Below are 20,032 nucleotides of genomic sequence, written 5' to 3' on the forward strand. Positions count from 1 at the left end.
TGACTTTATAACACGCAATTGAGACTTTATTTCACGCAATTCTGATGTAGCCTATTCCGAGATGTAAACTCGCAATTGTGAGATAAAAAGTCGCAATTATCTTTTAAAATGTTTTATTCTGTGACGGAAACAAGCTTCCATACCTCCTGGCCTCTTCCTCCCATCCATCCTCCCTGACGCGTACCGTTACGGTAGGGCCGGCCCAGCTATCGGTAGGCGCCGGCGATGCCGCGGTAGCCTACCTAAAACGTTTTGGAAAAGACAGGCTGTGGACCCAACCAACTCTGTAGTAGGGGAGGGGAGAACTCCCTCACATGGTACAACCCATGCAGAGGCTGCGCGCTGCAGTGTCAGAGGGCGGAACGTGTAATGTTACTAACGTGACATTGAAAGGTGAAACAAACAAAAAAAAAATCCTCGACCGGCCCAAAAGGGAAGCGGCCCACCGGGAATTCTCCCGATTCTCCCGATTACCCAATCCGGGCCTGTATGTCCCCTTTAAAGGTGCTACAAGCGATCTCGGTTGGCGTAACCTCTTGTTGATGTTTGAATTATTATCATATAAAACGGCTAGCTAGACCCTCCCTCCTCCTCATCCGCGCACTAACCCCCGAACCCCACCCCCACATCATTCTTGTCGGTTATTGGCTGGAACAGTTTGTTATGTTTCGTGCTGCGGGTCTCTCTGTTTGTTGCTCAGTTTGTTTTTGCTGCAGTTTGTGGAGCCTGGGCTGTCTGCAGAGACCGTGTTTTTTTACAGTGTGTTCAGGGGACAGGCAGCGAGCGGATAGTGAGGAGATATTTGCGGTATGTGACAAAAAATTTTTGGCCTAAAAAACGTGTGAGATCGCTTATAGCATCTTTAAATTGACAAACATCATATGTGTAATTCAGGGCACAGTTCAGACCGAATAAAAAGATAAGTTGTCTCTCGCCATTGACTACCATACATATTTTTTCTGAAATAAGGTCCCATGAGCCGGAAGCGGAGGGGAGGGACTTAGGCTCTCTATAGTACTTTTAGAACAAAACCAGTGTGTGAACTTTCCTCCCACCCACCTTCAGTGTGAAGGTTGGTGGGAGGAGCTTAACCAGTCCATGAGATGTACTGTTTGTAACCTGTAAGACATGTCAGGTGTAAATAATATATCGCAGGAGGAGTGGCGTGTGGCGTTTTTCTTCTGGGTTGACAGAGTCTGGGTTGAGCTAAACCTGTCAGACAGGTCAGAGATATGTGGGTCTCTCTGTGTCACATGTAAGAGAGAGGCAGGTTTATAAGATGAAGAAGGAGTTTGTACAGTAAGTGTATAAAAGTCTCAGTTCTGCTCCTCAGACTCTCAGTAACACTGGAGCTTCTCTCTGTCCAGATCATCACAAGGTAATTAAACACTTTCATCTTTAAACATTTTGTAAGAGTATTTTTAGATATTAATTATGAACAGAGATGTTAGTGTACAAAGTATTGTAGTGAAACTGAAAGATAAATATGTATTGAAAAAAATCACTAACAAATGTGAAATTTCACTTTAATATTATATCTGTATTTATTCTAACAGATTTATGCAGAATCTGAACACAAGAGAAATGAATGCATGACAGGAATATATCTGCACTGTAAAAAATATTTTTGCAATTTAGTTATTTCAACTTATTTTTGTGAGTAGAGATAACTAGATTGTCCAGACAACAAAAAAATGTACCGTAAGTTTTCTTGTCCTCAACTAGACTGAAAGTTGAATGAACAACTTAAATTGTTATTTTAACTCAAAAATGTATGTTTAAACAACTGCACTAGATTTTCTGTTGAATTAACAAGTATAATTGTTATTTTAACTTATAAATGTAAGTTGAAACAACTGCACTAAATTTTCTGCTGGTTTGACTTCAACTCTAATGCTTTATTATAAGTAAATTTACTTTGTAAACTAAACTTAATTTATCTATATATCTTGCTGTCTGGTAGACTGCATAAAAACCTAAACTTCAATTTTATTAGTGTGTACATTAAAAACATTACACTGTAAACCCCAATGTTGTCGTTAATAAAGAAATCAAGTTATCATAACTTAACATTACTTACAATAGCAAGTTTTTGCATCAAAAATTAAACAATTTGATTTTAATGTAGCCTACTCATTTGTTAGCAAAAATCTTTCAGATTAAGATTTTAAGTGTTATGCACTCAAAATGTCAAGTAATTTAAATGATTCCCTATGTGTCTGTTTAATATGATTGTGCCTGAAATTCTGCCTTGACAACACGCTGATTGGTCGATGCACAAGGCAGTAGTTTTTTTGTTAATCGTGAATTTGCTGATGCAGGCAGCAGGGCAGAGGCACTGACACTACATAAAAACAGTAATTTCGGGGTTAAAACGGAGCCGGCCCGTCCATCACGTAGCCTACGGACATTTCAGGCCTCGCATTTGGAACTGAATCAAGACTTTAAATTCCTGGCGCCTGTAAATGGAATCTTTTTTTGAACCGACTCTCGAGCCTCTTCTCCCCCTCCCCCGCTGACTCACTGCAGTTCTTGCGCGTGCAGAGAGCGTCCGGTATTTTCTGAGGCTGAGAAAACGTATGGTAAGTGTGAATTCATAAAACTATTTTAAATAACATGTTTGCCAGAACATAACGTCAACATTTGTTCAATGTTCTAACATTTTTTTTTTCTTACTGTATTTTCTAGACCGACATTATTTTCGAGCCGTTAATTCCCGCTCCTGCTCCATTCAAATCTTGTGCGCTGATAACGCCCGGTATTTTCTGTGAGATTTACATCAGACGAAGGTAAGTTTGAATTCATAAAATCATTGTAAATAACATATGTTTACCATAAAACAACGGCAAAGTTTTTCAATGCCATATTTTATCTGAACCGTATTTTCTAGCCCACTGCCTTCAGTTAACGTTACTGCGTGAGCTGACATCGTCCAGTGTTTTCAGACGTTTAGCCTAACGTTAACGTTATATCAGACGAGGGTAAGTGCAAATTCATGAAACCTTTTTAAATAGAGTATTTACCAAAACATCAGATTTGGTGTTGTTGATTTAAATTGAGTGTTTTTATGTTGTAAAATACGTTTAGCTATCTTAGCTAGTTAGGTAACTGCTAACTGGTATGTTACTTAGCAACTGTAACTACACACATTTCTTAGAAGTTAGTCATTAGTTAAATATTCACGTTTATTAATTAATTAATTAATTAGCTAATGTGCTTGAGTTGTTAACATATTCTCCTTTGACAAATTAGTTGCCACTTTCTTCTCAACTGTCCTCAGAGGTTTCAGAAACAGCACTGAAGGAAGCTGACTTTTGATTGATGTGAGGCAGACAAGGCCATAAAGGTGTTTTAGCTATGTACTTAAAAATATATCATATTTGTTAAAGTGCAGTGTAAATTTCACTCCTTTTGTTTGTTTTAAAGGAGCTATGTGGAGGTTTTTACTTAAAAAAATCTTTAAGATAGAGTTTTCATTTGTACATGTATGGGCCAACCATGATGTAATATAAAGAATGACACATTGACTGTCCACCACGGTTGCCTCTAACAGCCTGTAGGCTCAATTGTGTGTGGAGGAGTCGGGCCCGAATCGGCGCGAAAATTCACAAAATGTGACGTCATGCGCGTTCTTGTCTACTTGGGCTTACATCCGTACGGCACGGCAGCCATTATTAGTAAGCAGCGGCAATCGGTAGTGTTTTCAAATGGTGTTTTCTTACCTCAAACATTATGCTGGTGAATCTCTATTATGGAGGTAGATTTGTGTCTTTATTATTCAATCAAAAAAAAGGTTGCTTCAATCAAAAAATATATTTTCAATCAAAAAAACCCGTTTCAATCAAAGAAAAAAAGTGTTTGAATGCAAAAATATATTTGAGACTCAAAAAAATGCATTTGAACACTATTTTTTTTTGCTTGAAAATGTTTTTTTTGATAGAAGTGAAGGTTTTTTTGTTTGAAGCAACTTTTTTGATTGAAGTATTGTTGTTTTGTGTTTGGGCCATATTATGGGTAGGACATTTGTGTCTTTATAATTCAATCAAAAAAGAAGTTGCTTCAAACAAACAAAACATATTTTCAATAAAAAAATCACTTCAATCAAAAAATAAACCTTTTCAATCATAGAAAAAATGTTTTTGAATGCAAAAAAATATTTGAGATTCAAAAAATTGCACTTGAACACTTTTTTTTTGATTGAAAATGTTTTCTTTGATTGAAGTAATCTTTTTTGTGTTTGGACCATGTTATGGGTAGGACATTTGTGTCTTAATTATTCAATCCCAAAAAAGTTGCTTCAATCAAAAAAAAAACATTTTCAATCAAAAAAAAATAATTTCAATCAAAGAAAAAACTGTTTAAATGCAAAAAAAAAAAAAATCATTTGAAGTGTTTTTTTTTAATTGAACTTTCTTTTTTTTTGAATGAAGTGAAAAAAGTTTTGAAGTCGTTTTTTTTTTAAATCATTTTGACACAAACGTACCGCAGTGGGGGCGGGTGCTTCCCCATTGGTCAGACATGCTTGAGTGACAAGTGTCTACACCAACGACGTCTTTCTGACAAGCAAGTCATGGTCGCCACTCGCCAGCGAGCCAGGAAGCAGTGGTGGAGTTGTTGGTAAGTAGATAAAACCGTATTAAAATGATTGGTGTCACGTTATTAGCCTACTCTGTTTGATATTTCGATTAAACATACAGCTTGCTAACTTAGCTCACGTTGACTAATTTGTGTGATGGTGTTAGATATCTGACGCCTCATATTGTCAGGCAGGCTAGCAGGGTGCGCTAACGGCTAATTGAATTGTTTATTTCACTTAAGTAACGTTACAGAGGCTTGCTATGTGCTAGTGCTATATTGTGTTATAATACGTAACGTCATTAGTGGTCAAACAACAGTCCACAGGCCAACTGTTGCCCACAGCGCTGCCTGTTTAGCAGCAACAGGTCATGCAGAGCCTGAGTCTATCTTCTCACACAGCCCACAGGATTACAGCTATTTGACCGTCCCGCTCTCTCTCTCGCTCACGGGTAGTGGTCTCCCCACCATCACAGTCAAATGCTCGCAGACACAGAGGCAGATGCTGTTATTTTGAGAGCGGGGCTTACATATGCCGTCCCGTACGGAAAATAATGTTGCATACCACCGGTAACATGAATATATATTCCGTTGCTCGGTGCGCAAACTAGCTGTGTCAGGCATTATTTATAAGTAGCCTAATGTCCTGCACAACTCCACATGGAAAACTGGCAGTTCAATGAAGTGATGCTTATTGTCTGACATAGTGTACAAGTAGTTACTAGCTTAAAGTATTGTGCCAATAATGATCCTTCTGGTAAATTTGGCATTCAGTTGAGACACAAAAGCTCTTAGTTTAATGAAAATCCTTGGAAAAGAAGACAAGATGGTTTGTTTAATTAGTATTCATTTATTTAGATTTCTAATATCATATAGTATTGTCCTGTCAACCCATTACAAGTCTTGCCTTATTCAGTGTTGATTTATTGACATGTTTATGTAAGATGTTTTATTAGAAGGTGTGTGAGTGAAAGTTGTCTGAAGTTGTATTTTTCTATTTTATTGCAATGCTGATTGATAATGTAGGACTCTGGTCCTGGCTTGGCCTAAGTTTTGGTGTCTCTAGGTGCTGTGCTCTGTAGGCATGACACATTAATTTCTTTATGTGATACTTTATTTCCATTATTTATTTATAACCATTCTGTAGCCTGCATGCGGCATCCTTGCCTTAATAGCCCTGACTTTCTGGTCTAATTCTTCATCAGAAATTACAGAATAGCATGCCCTCACTGACATGTTGTGGTCCTTCATTCTTCTGTAAAGGGTTGACCGTGAAATGCCATGCATTTCTACTAAATGAACTAGAGGTAAAGAGGTATCCAGCAACGTCTGTAGTGTGTCACGACTCATTTGTAGTTCTGGCCGTCCTACATTCCCACTCCAACAAGTGGTGGCTACATCATTAAATAGTGGAGGAACAGGATTCTGTGACAGATGTGAACTGAGCACTAAAGTCAACTGTTGCAGACCATCAGCCAGCTCTGCGGGAATATCCATGTATTGTGTGCCAGCTTGAATAAACTGCAACTCTTGAGTGCACACAAACAGGAGGTACTCAAAATCAATGGGTACTCTATTGATGACAGAAACCAACCTATCCCTTAACCTCAGTAAGAGCTGTTGTGCCATCGGATGCCTGCAAATTAACATTTAGCATTATAAGAGGAGCAATTTTGAAATTCATGTATAAGTGTACTTGTATGAGATAGTCAGTGCATTACCTGCAATAGATAATGGGGAGCACAACCCCAAAATGGAGAATCAGCAGCAGAGGTGATGTGTAGTATTGGTCTTTCTAAATGGGAGGGAGAAAAGATGGCTGTTGTGAAAATGGTTATGACCTACAATACACCGGACACATAAAAAGAGCAAAACCATAAATAAAATCTACCCATCCATTCTTACCTTTATTAAGCAATCCTGTTCCAAAAAGTTTTAGTGGAGTTCTTGGCCTAAAAAAACATAATTTGATCAACAGGAAAAACAATTAGTCCATCTGCTGCCTGGAAAGATGTTGCAGTTAATGTAGGTAGCTATCGTTGTCTGTGTGTGTGTGTGTGTGTGTGTGTGTGTGTGTGTGTGTGTGTGTGTGTGTGTGTGTGTGTTGCTGCAGACAGAGACACGAGACAACTTAATTTCAGCTACTTAAGGCTTTAGCTAGTTAGCTACTTTAAAAAAAAAACAAAACAAAATAAAAAATATCTGGCTAAATGTACGCTATATATAGCATTAATGCCATTATGCTTAACGGTTACACTAACAAGCCATCAAAATTGATGGCTTGTATAATAAAAGTAACCATACGACACTATTGAGCAGTTATAATTGAGAGTGCAGCAATACCTGTATCGATATCAATACTGCTTATCAATACTTCAAATAATTTGATGCAAAAAATAAAGTATCACATAAAGAAATTAATGTGTCATGCCTACAGAGCACAGCACCTAGAGACACCAAAACTTAGGCCAAGCCAGGACCAGAGTCCTACATTATCAATCAGCATTGCAATAAAATAGAAAAATACAACTTCAGACAACTTTCACTCACACACCTTCTAATAAAACATCTTACATAAACATGTCAATAAATCAACACTGAATAAGGCAAGACTTGTAATGGGTTGACAGGACAATACTATATGATATTAGAAATCTAAATAAATGAATACTAATTAAACAAACCATCTTGTCTTCTTTTCCAAAGATTTTCATTAAACTAAGAGCTTTTGTGTCTCAACTGAATGCCAAATTTACCAGAAGGATCATTATTGGCACAATACTTTAAGCTAGTAACTACTTGTACACTATGTCAGACAATAAGCATCACTTCATTGAACTGCCAGTTTTCCATGTGGAGTTGTGCAGGACATTAGGCTACTTATAAATAATGCCTGACACAGCTAGTTTGCGCACCGAGCAACGGAATATATATTCATGTTACCGGTGGTATGCAACATTATTTTCCGTACGGGACGGCATATGTAAGCCCCGCTCTCAAAATAACAGCATCTGCCTCTGTGTCTGCGAGCATTTGACTGTGATGGTGGGGAGACCACTACCCGTGAGCGAGAGAGAGAGCGGGACGGTCAAATAGCTGTAATCCTGTGGGCTGTGTGAGAAGATAGACTCAGGCTCTGCATGACCTGTTGCTGCTAAACAGGCAGCGCTGTGGGCAACAGTTGGCCTGTGGACTGTTGTTTGACCACTAATGACGTTACGTATTATAACACAATATAGCACTAGCACATAGCAAGCCTCTGTAACGTTACTTAAGTGAAATAAACAATTCAATTAGCCGTTAGCGCACCCTGCTAGCCTGCCTGACAATATGAGGCGTCAGATATCTAACACCATCACACAAATTAGTCAACGTGAGCTAAGTTAGCAAGCTGTATGTTTAATCGAAATATCAAACAGAGTAGGCTAATAACGTGACACCAATCATTTTAATACGGTTTTATCTACTTACCAACAACTCCACCACTGCTTCCTGGCTCGCTGGCGAGTGGCGACCATGACTTGCTTGTCAGAAAGACGTCGTTGGTGTAGACACTTGTCACTCAAGCATGTCTGACCAATGGGGAAGCACCCGCCCCCACTGCGGTACGTTTGTGTCAAAATGATTTAAAAAAAAAACGACTTCAAAACTTTTTTCACTTCATTCAAAAAAAAAGAAAGTTCAATAAAAAAAAAACACTTCAAATGATTTTTTTTTTTTTTGCATTTAAACAGTTTTTTCTTTGATTGAAATTATTTTTTTTTGATTGAAAATGTTTTTTTTTTGATTGAAGCAACTTTTTTGGGATTGAATAATTAAGACACAAATGTCCTACCCATAACATGGTCCAAACACAAAAAAGATTACTTCAATCAAAGAAAACATTTTCAATCAAAAAAAAAGTGTTCAAGTGCAATTTTTTGAATCTCAAATATTTTTTTGCATTCAAAAACATTTTTTCTATGATTGAAAAGGTTTATTTTTTGATTGAAGTGATTTTTTTATTGAAAATATGTTTTGTTTGTTTGAAGCAACTTCTTTTTTGATTGAATTATAAAGACACAAATGTCCTACCCATAATATGGCCCAAACACAAAACAACAATACTTCAATCAAAAAAGTTGCTTCAAACAAAAAAACCTTCACTTCTATCAAAAAAAACATTTTCAAGCAAAAAAAAATAGTGTTCAAATGCATTTTTTTGAGTCTCAAATATATTTTTGCATTCAAACACTTTTTTTCTTTGATTGAAACGGGTTTTTTTGATTGAAAATATATTTTTTGATTGAAGCAACCTTTTTTTTGATTGAATAATAAAGACACAAATCTACCTCCATACTCTATGAGCCGTCAGTGGTTGCTGCGGCAACCCTGGTTGATGTGGTCGTGCTCGTATGAGCGACGCGTGTGCGCACCGAGAACGAGCATGAGACTGGCTGCAGTTCCTCTAACGGCCACTGGTGTCAGTAACCGTTAGAAATTTCAGAACCTACGCAATGCTCCTTTAATGTTCTAGTAGGCTAAGTGTAGAAATCTACCATGTAGGCTACTTAGTTTTATTATGATGTAATGTACTGTTCAAGTTATATATATGATTTTGTTGTTTTCAGGCCAGTTGGTAAATGCTGCCATTCTTTTTAAATACTGCTGCTCTTCAAAGAACAGAGTCATCCATCAGGTAACACACACAGAAAGAGTTTTTGTTTGAATACCATTTAGTTTCCCAAGTTATCTTGTATTTTATTTAGTTAATGAAACGGCAAGAAAGCACTTTGACTTGCTTTATTTCCATTCTTGTTGCTGTCCAACTAACAAAATTGCTTTGTATTGTTACATTTTTATTATTATATGACTCTAACCTGTTATTTACAATTATGAGCACAGATTAATTAAATTACACTAAATAATTGTCTAGCTGTTTCAGTTTTTATTCATGGTCAGATTCAATCCATCATGGATGGATTTGAGCACATAGACGATTCACTGATTTTTTTACTTCCTTGTGTTCAAGCTTCAGTCAAGTTGATTAAAAGCTGCTTGTTCACCAACCGGACCAAACAGGATTTTTTCTTTTACCTCAGTTTCATCTCAGTTGCAGATCTCTGCCAGATATAGGTAAGTCTTCACCACAATCTTTGAATTAAAAAAAAGTTACTGTCAAATCGAATCGATATGGATGATATAAATAGCAAGTAATACGTCTGTGGTTTGAAATGTCACGGTTTTCATTATTACTATTCAGTGTTTGGATTTTGCCTTGCGCCATTTTGATGCGCTTTTGTTCACGTTTTAAGAAATCTTGATAATAGGGTGAATTACTCACAATGTTGTCACAAATTTAAAGGGGTCATATAATGCCATTTTTGCACAAGCTAATTTGCAAAAGCTTTTTTACCTCAGTCACTTCAATTCAACTCAGTTGCAGAGCGCCAGATATTTGTAAGTTTTGACCACAATCTTTGAATTACAAAAGTAAATGTCTGAATCGATATGGGTGATGTACAATTAATACGTCTGTGGCTTGAATGTTTTCATTATTTCTATTCGTAGTTTGGATCTTGCGCCATGTCGTCACGCTTATGTTCATGTTTTAAGAAATCTTGATAATAGGGTGAATTAGTCACGATGTTGTCACAAATTTAAGATTATTGGGTCTCATTCATGAAACACGAGCAGAACGAATTTTTGTGTAAATCGTGTGTAAAGTGGTTCTGGCGTAAATTTTCGGATTCATTAAAATGTTCGTATTTCCCAAATGTTAGTTGGTACGAAAGAAATCTACACCTGGTCCCAGCCACGCGTAAATAGTGCGTTTAACATCCGAACGTTTTGCTCATTAATAAGGCTGCCTTTTAATTCACCGTAATCGGGTACATATTTACACAGTATTTTGAAAAAAAAAGATTATATATAGTAATTACATACGGTTTTTCTTTTTACTTTTATTACGAGAGCCAGTATTAGCATCTGCAAACGGAAAACAAGTCCGCAAGTCTTTTTTTTATTTTTTATTTTTTATTTATTTTTTATATTCAAGCTGTTTATTTATTTATTTATTTATTTTTTACAAGTCCGCAAGTTACAAGTGTTGCAGTCAAGCTTCATGTCGAACCATTTTCTTTTCACTTCTGGGACTGTTCGATTAACAGATGAAACTCCATTGACTGCATCTGTAATATGCTGCCAAGCATTTTTACCTAAAGCATTTAGGTATTACCTAAAAAATCATTTTTTTAGGACCTGATACGCCACTATGTACGCTTGAAAAAAAAAAGTTGCGTTTTGAATGAACTTCAGATATTAACACTTCAATTTCTGAATCTGAGAATCTTTTCTTTTTTATCCGCTTTTGAGAAGACATGTTGAAATCCTTCGTTTGGTGTCATAATATGACGCCCATATATAGTTGTCAGTCGAATTTAATGGGCGGAATTTATGGTAATTAGGAATGAGCGTGCACGCGCGTCCCATTTACGACTGATTGGAATTCATTAACACATACACACATTTCACTATCAAATCTGACGTTTACGAAGTATTTGTGAATCAGGAGAAGAATTTTCGGGAATGTCTCTTTACGTGCAAATCACTCACATATTTACTCGTATATTTACGAATGTTTCATGAATGAGACCCATTGAGTGTATTTCGAATCAGAGTGTTTTGCACATAGAAGATTCGCTCATTGTATTTCCTCGTATTGACTCGCAGGTTCAGTCAAGTTGACTAAAAGCTTGTTCACCAACCGGATTTATTACCTCAGTCACTACATTTCAGTTGCAGAGCACCAGATACAGGTGAGTCTTTTTTTTCTTTTCTTTTTTTTTTTTTTATGAAAAAGTATTCTCGTTGCTTGATAAACTTAAGGTTGAGCCACTGTAGTCACTTGGACTAATGTTTTTACTAATTTTTCTGGGCTGGCAGATATCGATTACCCAGCAGTCTATGAAGGAGTGAGCCAGCTCTCAGATTTCATCAAAAATATCTTAATTTGTGTTCCGAAGATGAACAAAAGTCTTGCAGGGTTGGAACAACACCTTTAATGCTTTTCATAGTTTCTTTTTGAAAGGAATGTTGTGAACAGGATGTTTCATTTGTTGGTATGTTGTGGGAGTGGCATTTTAGAGTGTTTAGTTTAATTGATGAATTTGTTGAAGCTTGAGAGCATAAATAATTGGTAACTTAGTTGATATTAAAATGGCATTTAAGCCAATTCATAGGTCTTTAATGTGTTAAACAATGTTTAAACGGTATCTTTTGGAACAAAAGATGTTTCTATATTGAATGCTGTGGGTTGATCTTGTTTAATGTAACAGATTAATCCACAAGACATGCATTGAGACAGGTTTAAAACACCTTTCCATTTCATTGCAGTTCATTGCAAAAAAAAAAATTGTATTGTATATAACACCTGATGTACTAGTTACATCATAAGAAGAATGGCATCTACACTAATGTTAGTCTTTTTGTTTATTCCAAGGTTTACTAAAGTCAGCCGTATCTGGGCCATATCCAGATCAGGTGGTGGACCTGCGCCTGGACCCATCCACGACACATCCCTGAAGTGCTATCCTCATCAGCCCTGTGAAGGCCTCATCAACACGACAGCCATCAGCACTGATCCTCAACAAACTTGTCTACATACCGGCGTGACTCCGACTTCCAGTCAGATGAAACTGGATAATATTCTGAATGTTCTGACCTGTAATGCTGCCTGAATCATAATCATACACTGTTTGTTCTTTGCCCAGAGGAGAACTGAGCGACTGAGCCTGGGTTCTCCCAAGGTTTTTTTCTCCATTCTGTCCCTGATGGAGTTTTGGTTCCTTGCCACTGTTGCCTTGGCTTTTGGCTTGCTTAGTTGGGGACATTTAATATTCAGGGGTGCAAACAGCGCGCTTTTCGGCGCCTCACGCTTTTTTCACGTCAGTTTGGGTGACTTGTGTGAATCGTGCAGATCCGAAGAGTTTTTTTTTAAGGGGGGGGGGGGGGTTTGAGAGGGTCTGATTATAATTTAACCAACAGTAATTCTGGATTGCGTCCACCAACAATTAAATAGGAAATAAGCGAATCAGAACACTGCGCGCCAAACCAGCAGTATGTGCGCAAGCGTTAACCACTAGTGTTTCTGTCTCACTCTGGATCTGCCACTGCATCACATTTCTCTCTGCGGGGCGTGGAGTGTCCGTTTTTATATCGGCTCTCATGTTAACTGGTTAGAGCTTGTGTTAGAGCACAATGCCTGCGTGACACACACACTTCTCGAGCCGCGCCGAAACCGCGTGCTAGAAATAGAACCGCAACCGACGCCTATTTTTCACGCGACACGCAAGAGTGTTGGAAGTTTTCAGACAAAATAGAAGGCGCAAATACATATTAATAAATTACATTTTGATGCTTGAAAGTCTCTCGGTTTTGACAAATGCATATATAATTGTAATGTAAAAAATAGGCCTAATTATCGATTTTCAAATATTGCCCCTGTCAATAGGCCTACAGAACGAAAAATTATGTAGCCTATTTTGCCGTCAATACTGCCGACGTTGTCTTTGCTGTATCAGGCTATATATATTATGTTTAACATCCAAATGTAGATGGTCTGTTGGCGCACAGAGCCACGCAGTCGCAGACAGCACGTGAAGTTCGTGAACACCGAATTCCCTTTTCTTTCTTATCTATTTGTGTTTGAACAGACAAGTGCACGAAAAAATAAGCCAGTGTCCGTCTCAACGAGTTTCCCCGTAAACGCAGTCAAAATAAAACGGATGCGTGTCATTACCGGTATTAGATACGTGCATTCGTCTTAAAGGGACAGCACCCAATATACCTGCAGCTGTTTGTGTCACCAAAGTTAATCAAACAACAAAAGAGAAAGAGAAAAATCACGTTTTGTCAAAAGATAAACTGTATTAATACTAAATACAGTTAATTTACCTGAAAAACATAAAGCACTGCTTTATTTCTTGTGTATTTGTGTTTTATTGTATTTCGTTAGCCTCATAGCATAATTGTCTAAGTCATATTTCAATGTCTTTGGAAAACCAGAAGAAACAAAAAGTGACTTAGGCAATTATCCTATGAGGCTAACGAATTTGTATTTTGTTTATTAGTTTCTATGCAGATGCACTAGGCCTACCCTACACAATTACCCCAATCATCCTAGAATTATTAATTCTTTACAAAAAGAGCTATTCAAATCATCAGGTGAAATTGTTTTCAGGAAGTAGCAGTAAAGCAAGAAGAAGAAGTGCAAGATAGTTTTTCTAAATTTCATTTGACTATGTGGGTTGGGGATGGTGCCAATGTAGTATCTGGATATTTGCCGCGGGACGAGGGCTTCGATTACCTCTCTTTTTTGACCATACATGTGTTTGCACCCCTGAATATTGAACAATATTATTGATCTGCCTTACTTAAGGTGAAAGATGACGCAATTTTCTCCTAGAAACAAACTTTGTTGTATTATTTTCATGTTATCACTGTAAAGCTGCTTTGATACAATCTGTATTGTAAAAAGTGCTATATAAATAAAGGTGACTTAACTAATTAACTTATTGTAAATTGTATCAGTGATCGTTAATTTTACATATTTTTTTTAAATCAAATGTATTTTACAAATTAATGTTCTAGTAGTAATTCATTATTTGGTACTGCTGCAGTTTTCAAAACACCACTTTAGTTGACTGAACTTATTGGGTGTAGTTTAGAAAACTTAACTTTAGTTTGCTGAACTTATTGGGTGTAGTTTAAAAAACTTAACTTTAGTTGACTGAACTTATTGGATGTAGTTTAGAAAACTTAACTTTAGTTGGCTGAACTTAAATTCGAAGTTTACTTAACTAAATTAAATCAGTTCATTGTACTTTATAACTTGTCAGGTAAACTTTCCAAATTTGTCAGGTACACTTTTATAAATAAGTTAGTAAAACTCAAAAAAATCCATGCAAAAAGATAACAAAAAATAATGAGTTAAGTCAACAAAAGATTTTTTAGAAGGACTTTATCTTTATATATTCAGTGTGATTTAATAAACTCTGGATTATTCTACATCTCTCTTCTTCTCACAGGCGAGAAACATGTTTCATATTTCATTTCTCATCTTTACTGAGGAGCTTTATCTTCATATGATGACTGGATTATTTGCTATTTTATCACAAATGTTTTAATTCTATATTTTAAGTGCATGTTCTCTGTTAGATGATCTGAGTCTATATCATCAGTTCAGTCTCTATTATAATTATGATGATAACGGGTTGTTTTCTTCATTTACAGTCTCTGTTGATCCAGTCGGAGCTGTAAAGTGTCGTTCTGATTAATCAAATATGATCAAACATGAGGTGAGAAGAGAAAGATGTTTATGATCAGGACTCACACATAAACTCACATTTCTATATTTGTCATTTGTCATCATCATTGATTATTGTGAATATTGTAGAGTTAATCTGAGATGCTGTAATAACACTGAGCTCATGCAGATGTTGATCAGGAGTTGATCTGATGTCTCGTGATATGATGTTATATCGCTTTAATGAAACTCTGTCTGTGTGATTGAACAGATTCAAATGAAGAGGAGAAAGAAAATCAGCAGAAATCACAGATCAGCAGAAAACAAGAAGACTGAGAGAAAAATGGAGGACAGAAATGAGACACAAACCAGTGAATCACCAGAGGAAAGAGGAGAGAGACACGTTAGATGTGGCAGTATGAAGAGACTAAAGCCATGCTGTGAGTGTTTGATTATTATTGAACTTTAATCCTTATGAATGAATACATGAATAAACATTTATGTATGACTTGTGCAATAAATAAGTAAATTGAGAACATATTTGTGATTTCTAGTGTCCTGTGATCCAGACGAGCCTGTAAAGTTTGATTCTGATGGCAAAACTGAGGAGAGATTCTCATCAAACCCTTCATCATGTTCAAAAATGGAGGACAGAAATGAGACACAAACCAGAGAATCACCAGAGGAAAGAGGAGAGAGACTTGATAGATGTGGCAGTATGAAGAGACTAAAGCCATGCTGTGAGTGTTTGATTATTATTATATATTTCATCATATTTTAGTCTGTTTTAAATTTAGAACATAATCCAAAAAAATGAGGATAATCTGATATTTGTGATGTCTAGTGTCCTGTGATCCAGACGAGCCTGTAAAGTTTGATTCTGATGGCAAAACTGAGGAGAGATTCTCATCAAACCCTTCATCATGTTCTCAAGAACACACATCATCATCATCGTCATCTTCATCATCATCACTGACATCCATCAGCAGCTGAAGAACTGAACATCTTCATCATCATCATCATCATCATCAGATTATAGACTCATTAACAGTGTATTTCTTAGATTTGGCATTAATACTGTAGTTCAGAGACTGACTGAATCTAAAGGGTCAGTGGACCTTTGATAAAATATTATGTATAATAAGATAATATACATTCTTGCTGGAGAGATAATATACATTTTCAAATTCGGTCATAAATCCATTACAAATAATAATACACATAATCCTTCTTCCGTTATAAAAAGCATCTGAAAGATGATATTTATTTGATGATAATTATTTCTGTATGGAAGATGTTTTAGAAAATTTAATAGATGAAAATACAAATAATGGTTAAAGAATAGAGTTTGGTTTAACTTTGATCTTCAGGTGAAATAGATCAGTGTCATTAATGTAACGGGAGATCAGCTGAACCTGTGACTAAACCGTTCTTCGGCTTCCGTTTGTTTTATGGAAACGCAGTTGATTACGACGTTGTAGTGTTGTTAGAATTTGGTAGTATCCCTTTAGGGACTGAGGAAGTCATGTTGTGGGTTTTACAGTCGGAGTTAGTTGTTACTGCACGAGCTGAGTGAATGCAAAAAGGTACCTGTGATGATATCACTGAGAGTTTATTAAAGCCTCAAGTTCAAACGCACGAAACAGTGAGGACATTGAGTTTCTATTATGAACTGTAATCTGATTGTTTAAAGCATTTTTATCTGTGGCATGTTGAGCTACAGGTTTTGTAAACTCAGTGTGAAGGCGTTGGCTGTGGTTGATCAGTACATCTTTCATAAGCTTTCATTTCCATCACACTTTCAGTTAGTAACAGACAAACAACATTTATGAATCAAAAGCAACTTGATGAGATGAAACTGTCTTGCTTTATGCCTCTATATGTATAGATTACAAAATGTAAAAATACAATTAATTTTAAAACTAAATTAAAGATCAGCTGTGAATACAATCTTATGTAATCCTTGAAATATGTATGTGAAGAAACATCATTCAGTCTTTATATTGACTGTGAAAGTGTGTTTAAATAAGACAAAGTGTGTCTGAGAAGTGCTTCTGTTTTTAACCTGTTAATGACCTTTCTAGATGTTTGACTCTGAAACACAAGAGATGAATCTGGATCCTGTTGTATTGCAGGACCAGTGTTAGTTTAAATATATAATCAGCTTTATGAGGATAGAACTGGTTTTAGGAAAGAGTTCATGACACACAAATTTGAAGAGTTTAAGGTGATGAAAAACATGTATGAAAGAAATGAAATTATGGATTATTATATGTACAGTATAAGACCCCCTGAGAAGTGTGGGAAGATGAGGGACCCCCGAGGAGGTGGGGACAGGACCATCCTGGTGGTGGTGGGGAGGATGGAGGTAATTGATGGCGTCAGCATTTGCGAACTCAGACATATGTAAGTACCGATCTTTTATACTACAAGTAGAACACAATTGGATAGATGAGAGGGTAATAACTGAAGTAACAACCGAGTCTTCCTGGCAGAACTCACGCTAAAGGTTTCATTTCTGGAAGAGAGGGCTTCTCTCTGAGAAAAAAGAAATTAACGTTTTAACTCTCTTGCTGTATTATCATCCCCATTCGAGACAATCACACTTGAGTTGATCACCTCCCAATTTACACATCATTTCCTTAACCCATCCCTACCTGAATTCATCCCAAAAATCTATATGGTTTAATATGAACAATTATCATACAGTATTATACATGTTTGGTATCATTTGAAACGTCTGGTACAAAGGTCTCATTCCCACAGAAGTAAACCAGAAAGATAATAAGGTGTGGAGAGTTTAGAGATATCTTGTTAAATGCTGTAGGTTTGGCCATATCAGCTTCCACCCCCAGTAAGTCTGGGACTGTGATTAATGCAGATTCCCACTGTGAACTCATGTCTACATCTGAAAACACATTTCTGCCTTGGTCTGAGTATTTAGGGCAGGGCCGGTGATAGCTATAGGTGAATTACCTATTACCAGCCTATTACCAATGTGGCATATGGGATACACTTAATAGGGCTTAAGCCCAGGCAGTTAGCAGACTACGCCACGATGGGACTTTCACCCAAAGAATTAACTAATTTGTTCAACCAAGGCACTCAAGTTTGTGGATGGATAGCCAGAGACAGTGGTCCAGTACAAAAATAGAATTTATTTTCACTTCGACAATGATTAAGATTTCACAACAAACATGCACTGTACACCAAATCAAATAACAAAACACACTCAACATTCACTCCGCTCACTATACTCTATTCGCAACACACATACGAGGGAGGAGGGCAATAGGGCGGAATCTACCAGTGGGAGGCTAGTGGCTCGAGCAATGAGCATCCATGAAAAACACCCCAATCACACGTGTCAAGTTTCACACACCGCAAGAGAAATGACCACACTTGGTGAACACGCAGCCACAGCACACCAAGGGACCCGCCACCACAAGGGGCACTGCTCCCACTGGCAGTTCTCAGCACCTGGACAATAAACATACACGTAAAAAATTAAACACTTACAATACACAAGGTCTAATAAGCCACCCGTTCTAAGGCCCAAGGTAAAACTGGGGTCAGCAATATGAACAGACTCAGTCACACAATAAATCAAAAATAAACAATTAAACATGGACAGATCACAAAAAAAAACAAAAAAAAAAGGAAATCAAAATTTGGCCAATCCTCTTGGATATCAACAGCAAGAAAAGGCCTCCATACAAGAGTTAAAATAAATAAACACAAAACAAGCCAATCAAAATGGTGTCAGTCTAAACACACTACACTCAAACACTGTTTCACAACAAAGACAAGAATGATCAAACAGTGTTAAACAGGCAGCGATGGAACACGCTAGCGAGCCGCCTGATAACTTGAGCTAATAATGGCATTCAATACTCCTTGGTCCAGTGTGACAAGGCAGTCGGGTACGACATAAATCCGTGAACTTGTAACGTGAAGAATATAAGCAAAGCAGCAGATGTTCAGCGTCGATGTAGCCAACTGGCGGCCGCACCCCCGGTTAAATAGCACTCCCTATGATTAACAGCGTTGCGTCACCGGCCCTGAGCTCTGATCGCTGATAGCAGGGCGCACACTCAGCTGGTGAAAGGGCTGCCGCCGCACCGGGGATTCTATAGCACGAAACATTCCCTATAAGCCCACGTTATAAAGTTAACGAGTGGAAAGAGAAACGAAGCTAACCATACCTGTGGCGCTACAGTAGACAGATAACCAGGCAGACATCAGGTCTCTGGGCAGGTAAACAAGACAAGTCACATACCAGTGACATCATTTGTCAAAAGAAAAGTCCCGGTTTATAAAGGAGTGTAGCCCTCGCGATTGGCTCAAAGTTAACTGCCCAGAACCACTCACAGCTGCAGCAAATTAAGCATCACTTAGGGAGGCATGAGCCAGACAACTGCATCCTGCTACACCAACACAATCCAATCTGAAGTTAATTACTACATCGTTTGAGCGGACATAACTGTTGTTATATTTGTTTGTGCATGTGATATCAGGAAGCAGCGATATACACACATGATGACAGGAGTGACGGCGGTGCGTACACCGAGTTACTCTCCCACTTCTGCTAGTTTTACTGAGATCTCTTATCCTGTGTGAATTGTCCACTAACATTACAGACGTCCTGTGGTAAAATCGCATTACTCCATCTACCCTTGTAAAGCTGGTCTTGCACAAATCGGGCTTTAGGTGTGGCTGAGGGCAGAGACGGAAATAGCCTCAGGTGTCTTATTTTAAGTGAGAATCAGACTGGGTGTGACTGGAATCACTTATCGACGTTTATCAACACAAATTAGTTTCGTTCGCTGAGTTGTTTGAGTATTGTTTTATCTATAAATTAGCCTTTTTCACATATAATTAAGTAGTTTAACAGATTCCCAGTGTAGAGATGGTAAACTGGTGTTATATGATGATATTGTCTTGATCTGGTAATAACTCTAGCTGCTGTATTTTGCACTATAACTGTAGTTTGTTGATTGATAATGATCAGGATAATCTAGTAATGCATTACAGTAATCCAGTCATGAACGCTTTATGAGCTTTTCTGCATCAGAAACATGTTCTGTATTTTGGTGTTTCTGAGGTGAATAACGCTGAAGGATCAGCCAGATCTTTAACTGGACATGATGAAGAAACACACACTGATGCAGA

The 20,032-nt window shown here is 37.3% G+C and overlaps 1 protein-coding gene and 1 long non-coding RNA gene across 8 annotated transcripts; one reads left to right on the forward strand and one right to left on the reverse strand.

Moving 5' to 3' along the window:
- Nucleotides 1-1,263: 1,263 nt before the first annotated feature.
- LOC307144482 (uncharacterized protein) lies at nucleotides 1,264-18,493 on the forward strand. 7 transcript variants are annotated; one of them, XM_079846880.1, is made up of 10 exons: nucleotides 1,295-1,378; nucleotides 1,557-2,789; nucleotides 2,891-2,981; nucleotides 3,253-3,346; nucleotides 9,186-9,253; nucleotides 9,587-9,690; nucleotides 14,848-14,912; nucleotides 15,132-15,300; nucleotides 15,415-15,600; nucleotides 15,705-18,493. In XM_079846880.1, exons 7-10 carry the CDS (start codon nucleotides 14,898-14,900, stop codon nucleotides 15,851-15,853), a joined length of 519 nt encoding a protein of 172 aa, XP_079703006.1. In that variant the 5' UTR covers nucleotides 1,295-1,378; nucleotides 1,557-2,789; nucleotides 2,891-2,981; nucleotides 3,253-3,346; nucleotides 9,186-9,253; nucleotides 9,587-9,690; nucleotides 14,848-14,897; the 3' UTR covers nucleotides 15,854-18,493. The 7 variants fall into 7 exon arrangements, 3 of the variants coding, with proteins under 3 accessions (XP_079703007.1, XP_079703008.1, XP_079703006.1); XM_079846882.1 differs by lacking the exons at nucleotides 2,891-2,981; nucleotides 3,253-3,346; nucleotides 9,186-9,253; nucleotides 9,587-9,690 and having other exon boundaries at nucleotides 1,282-1,378; nucleotides 1,557-1,701; XR_013818754.1 differs by lacking the exons at nucleotides 1,295-1,378; nucleotides 3,253-3,346; nucleotides 14,848-14,912; ... (1 more) ...; nucleotides 15,415-15,600; nucleotides 15,705-18,493 and adding exons at nucleotides 11,287-11,372; nucleotides 11,500-11,957 and having other exon boundaries at nucleotides 1,435-2,789.
- Nucleotides 5,802-8,110, reverse strand: LOC307144643. The gene is made up of 4 exons (XR_013818797.1): nucleotides 8,047-8,110; nucleotides 6,481-6,527; nucleotides 6,297-6,370; nucleotides 5,802-6,211 (listed from the first exon to the last, which is right to left on the reverse strand). It is a non-coding gene; the product is annotated as an uncharacterized lncRNA (long non-coding RNA).
- Nucleotides 18,494-20,032: the final 1,539 nt, after the last annotated feature.

This window comes from Squalius cephalus (assembly GCF_949319135.1).
Source record: "Squalius cephalus genome assembly, chromosome: 17".
Classification (NCBI taxonomy): domain Eukaryota; kingdom Metazoa; phylum Chordata; class Actinopteri; order Cypriniformes; family Leuciscidae; genus Squalius; species Squalius cephalus.

Bases quoted from the DNA above. Each gene is read 5' to 3' on its own strand.
- LOC307144482 (XM_079846881.1), top strand. The intron at 15,301-15,414 runs GTGAGTGTTTGA...TGTGATTTCTAG, and splicing joins GAAGAGACTAAAGCCATGCT to TGTCCTGTGATCCAGACGAG. The intron at 15,601-15,704 runs GTGAGTGTTTGA...TGTGATGTCTAG, and splicing joins GAAGAGACTAAAGCCATGCT to TGTCCTGTGATCCAGACGAG.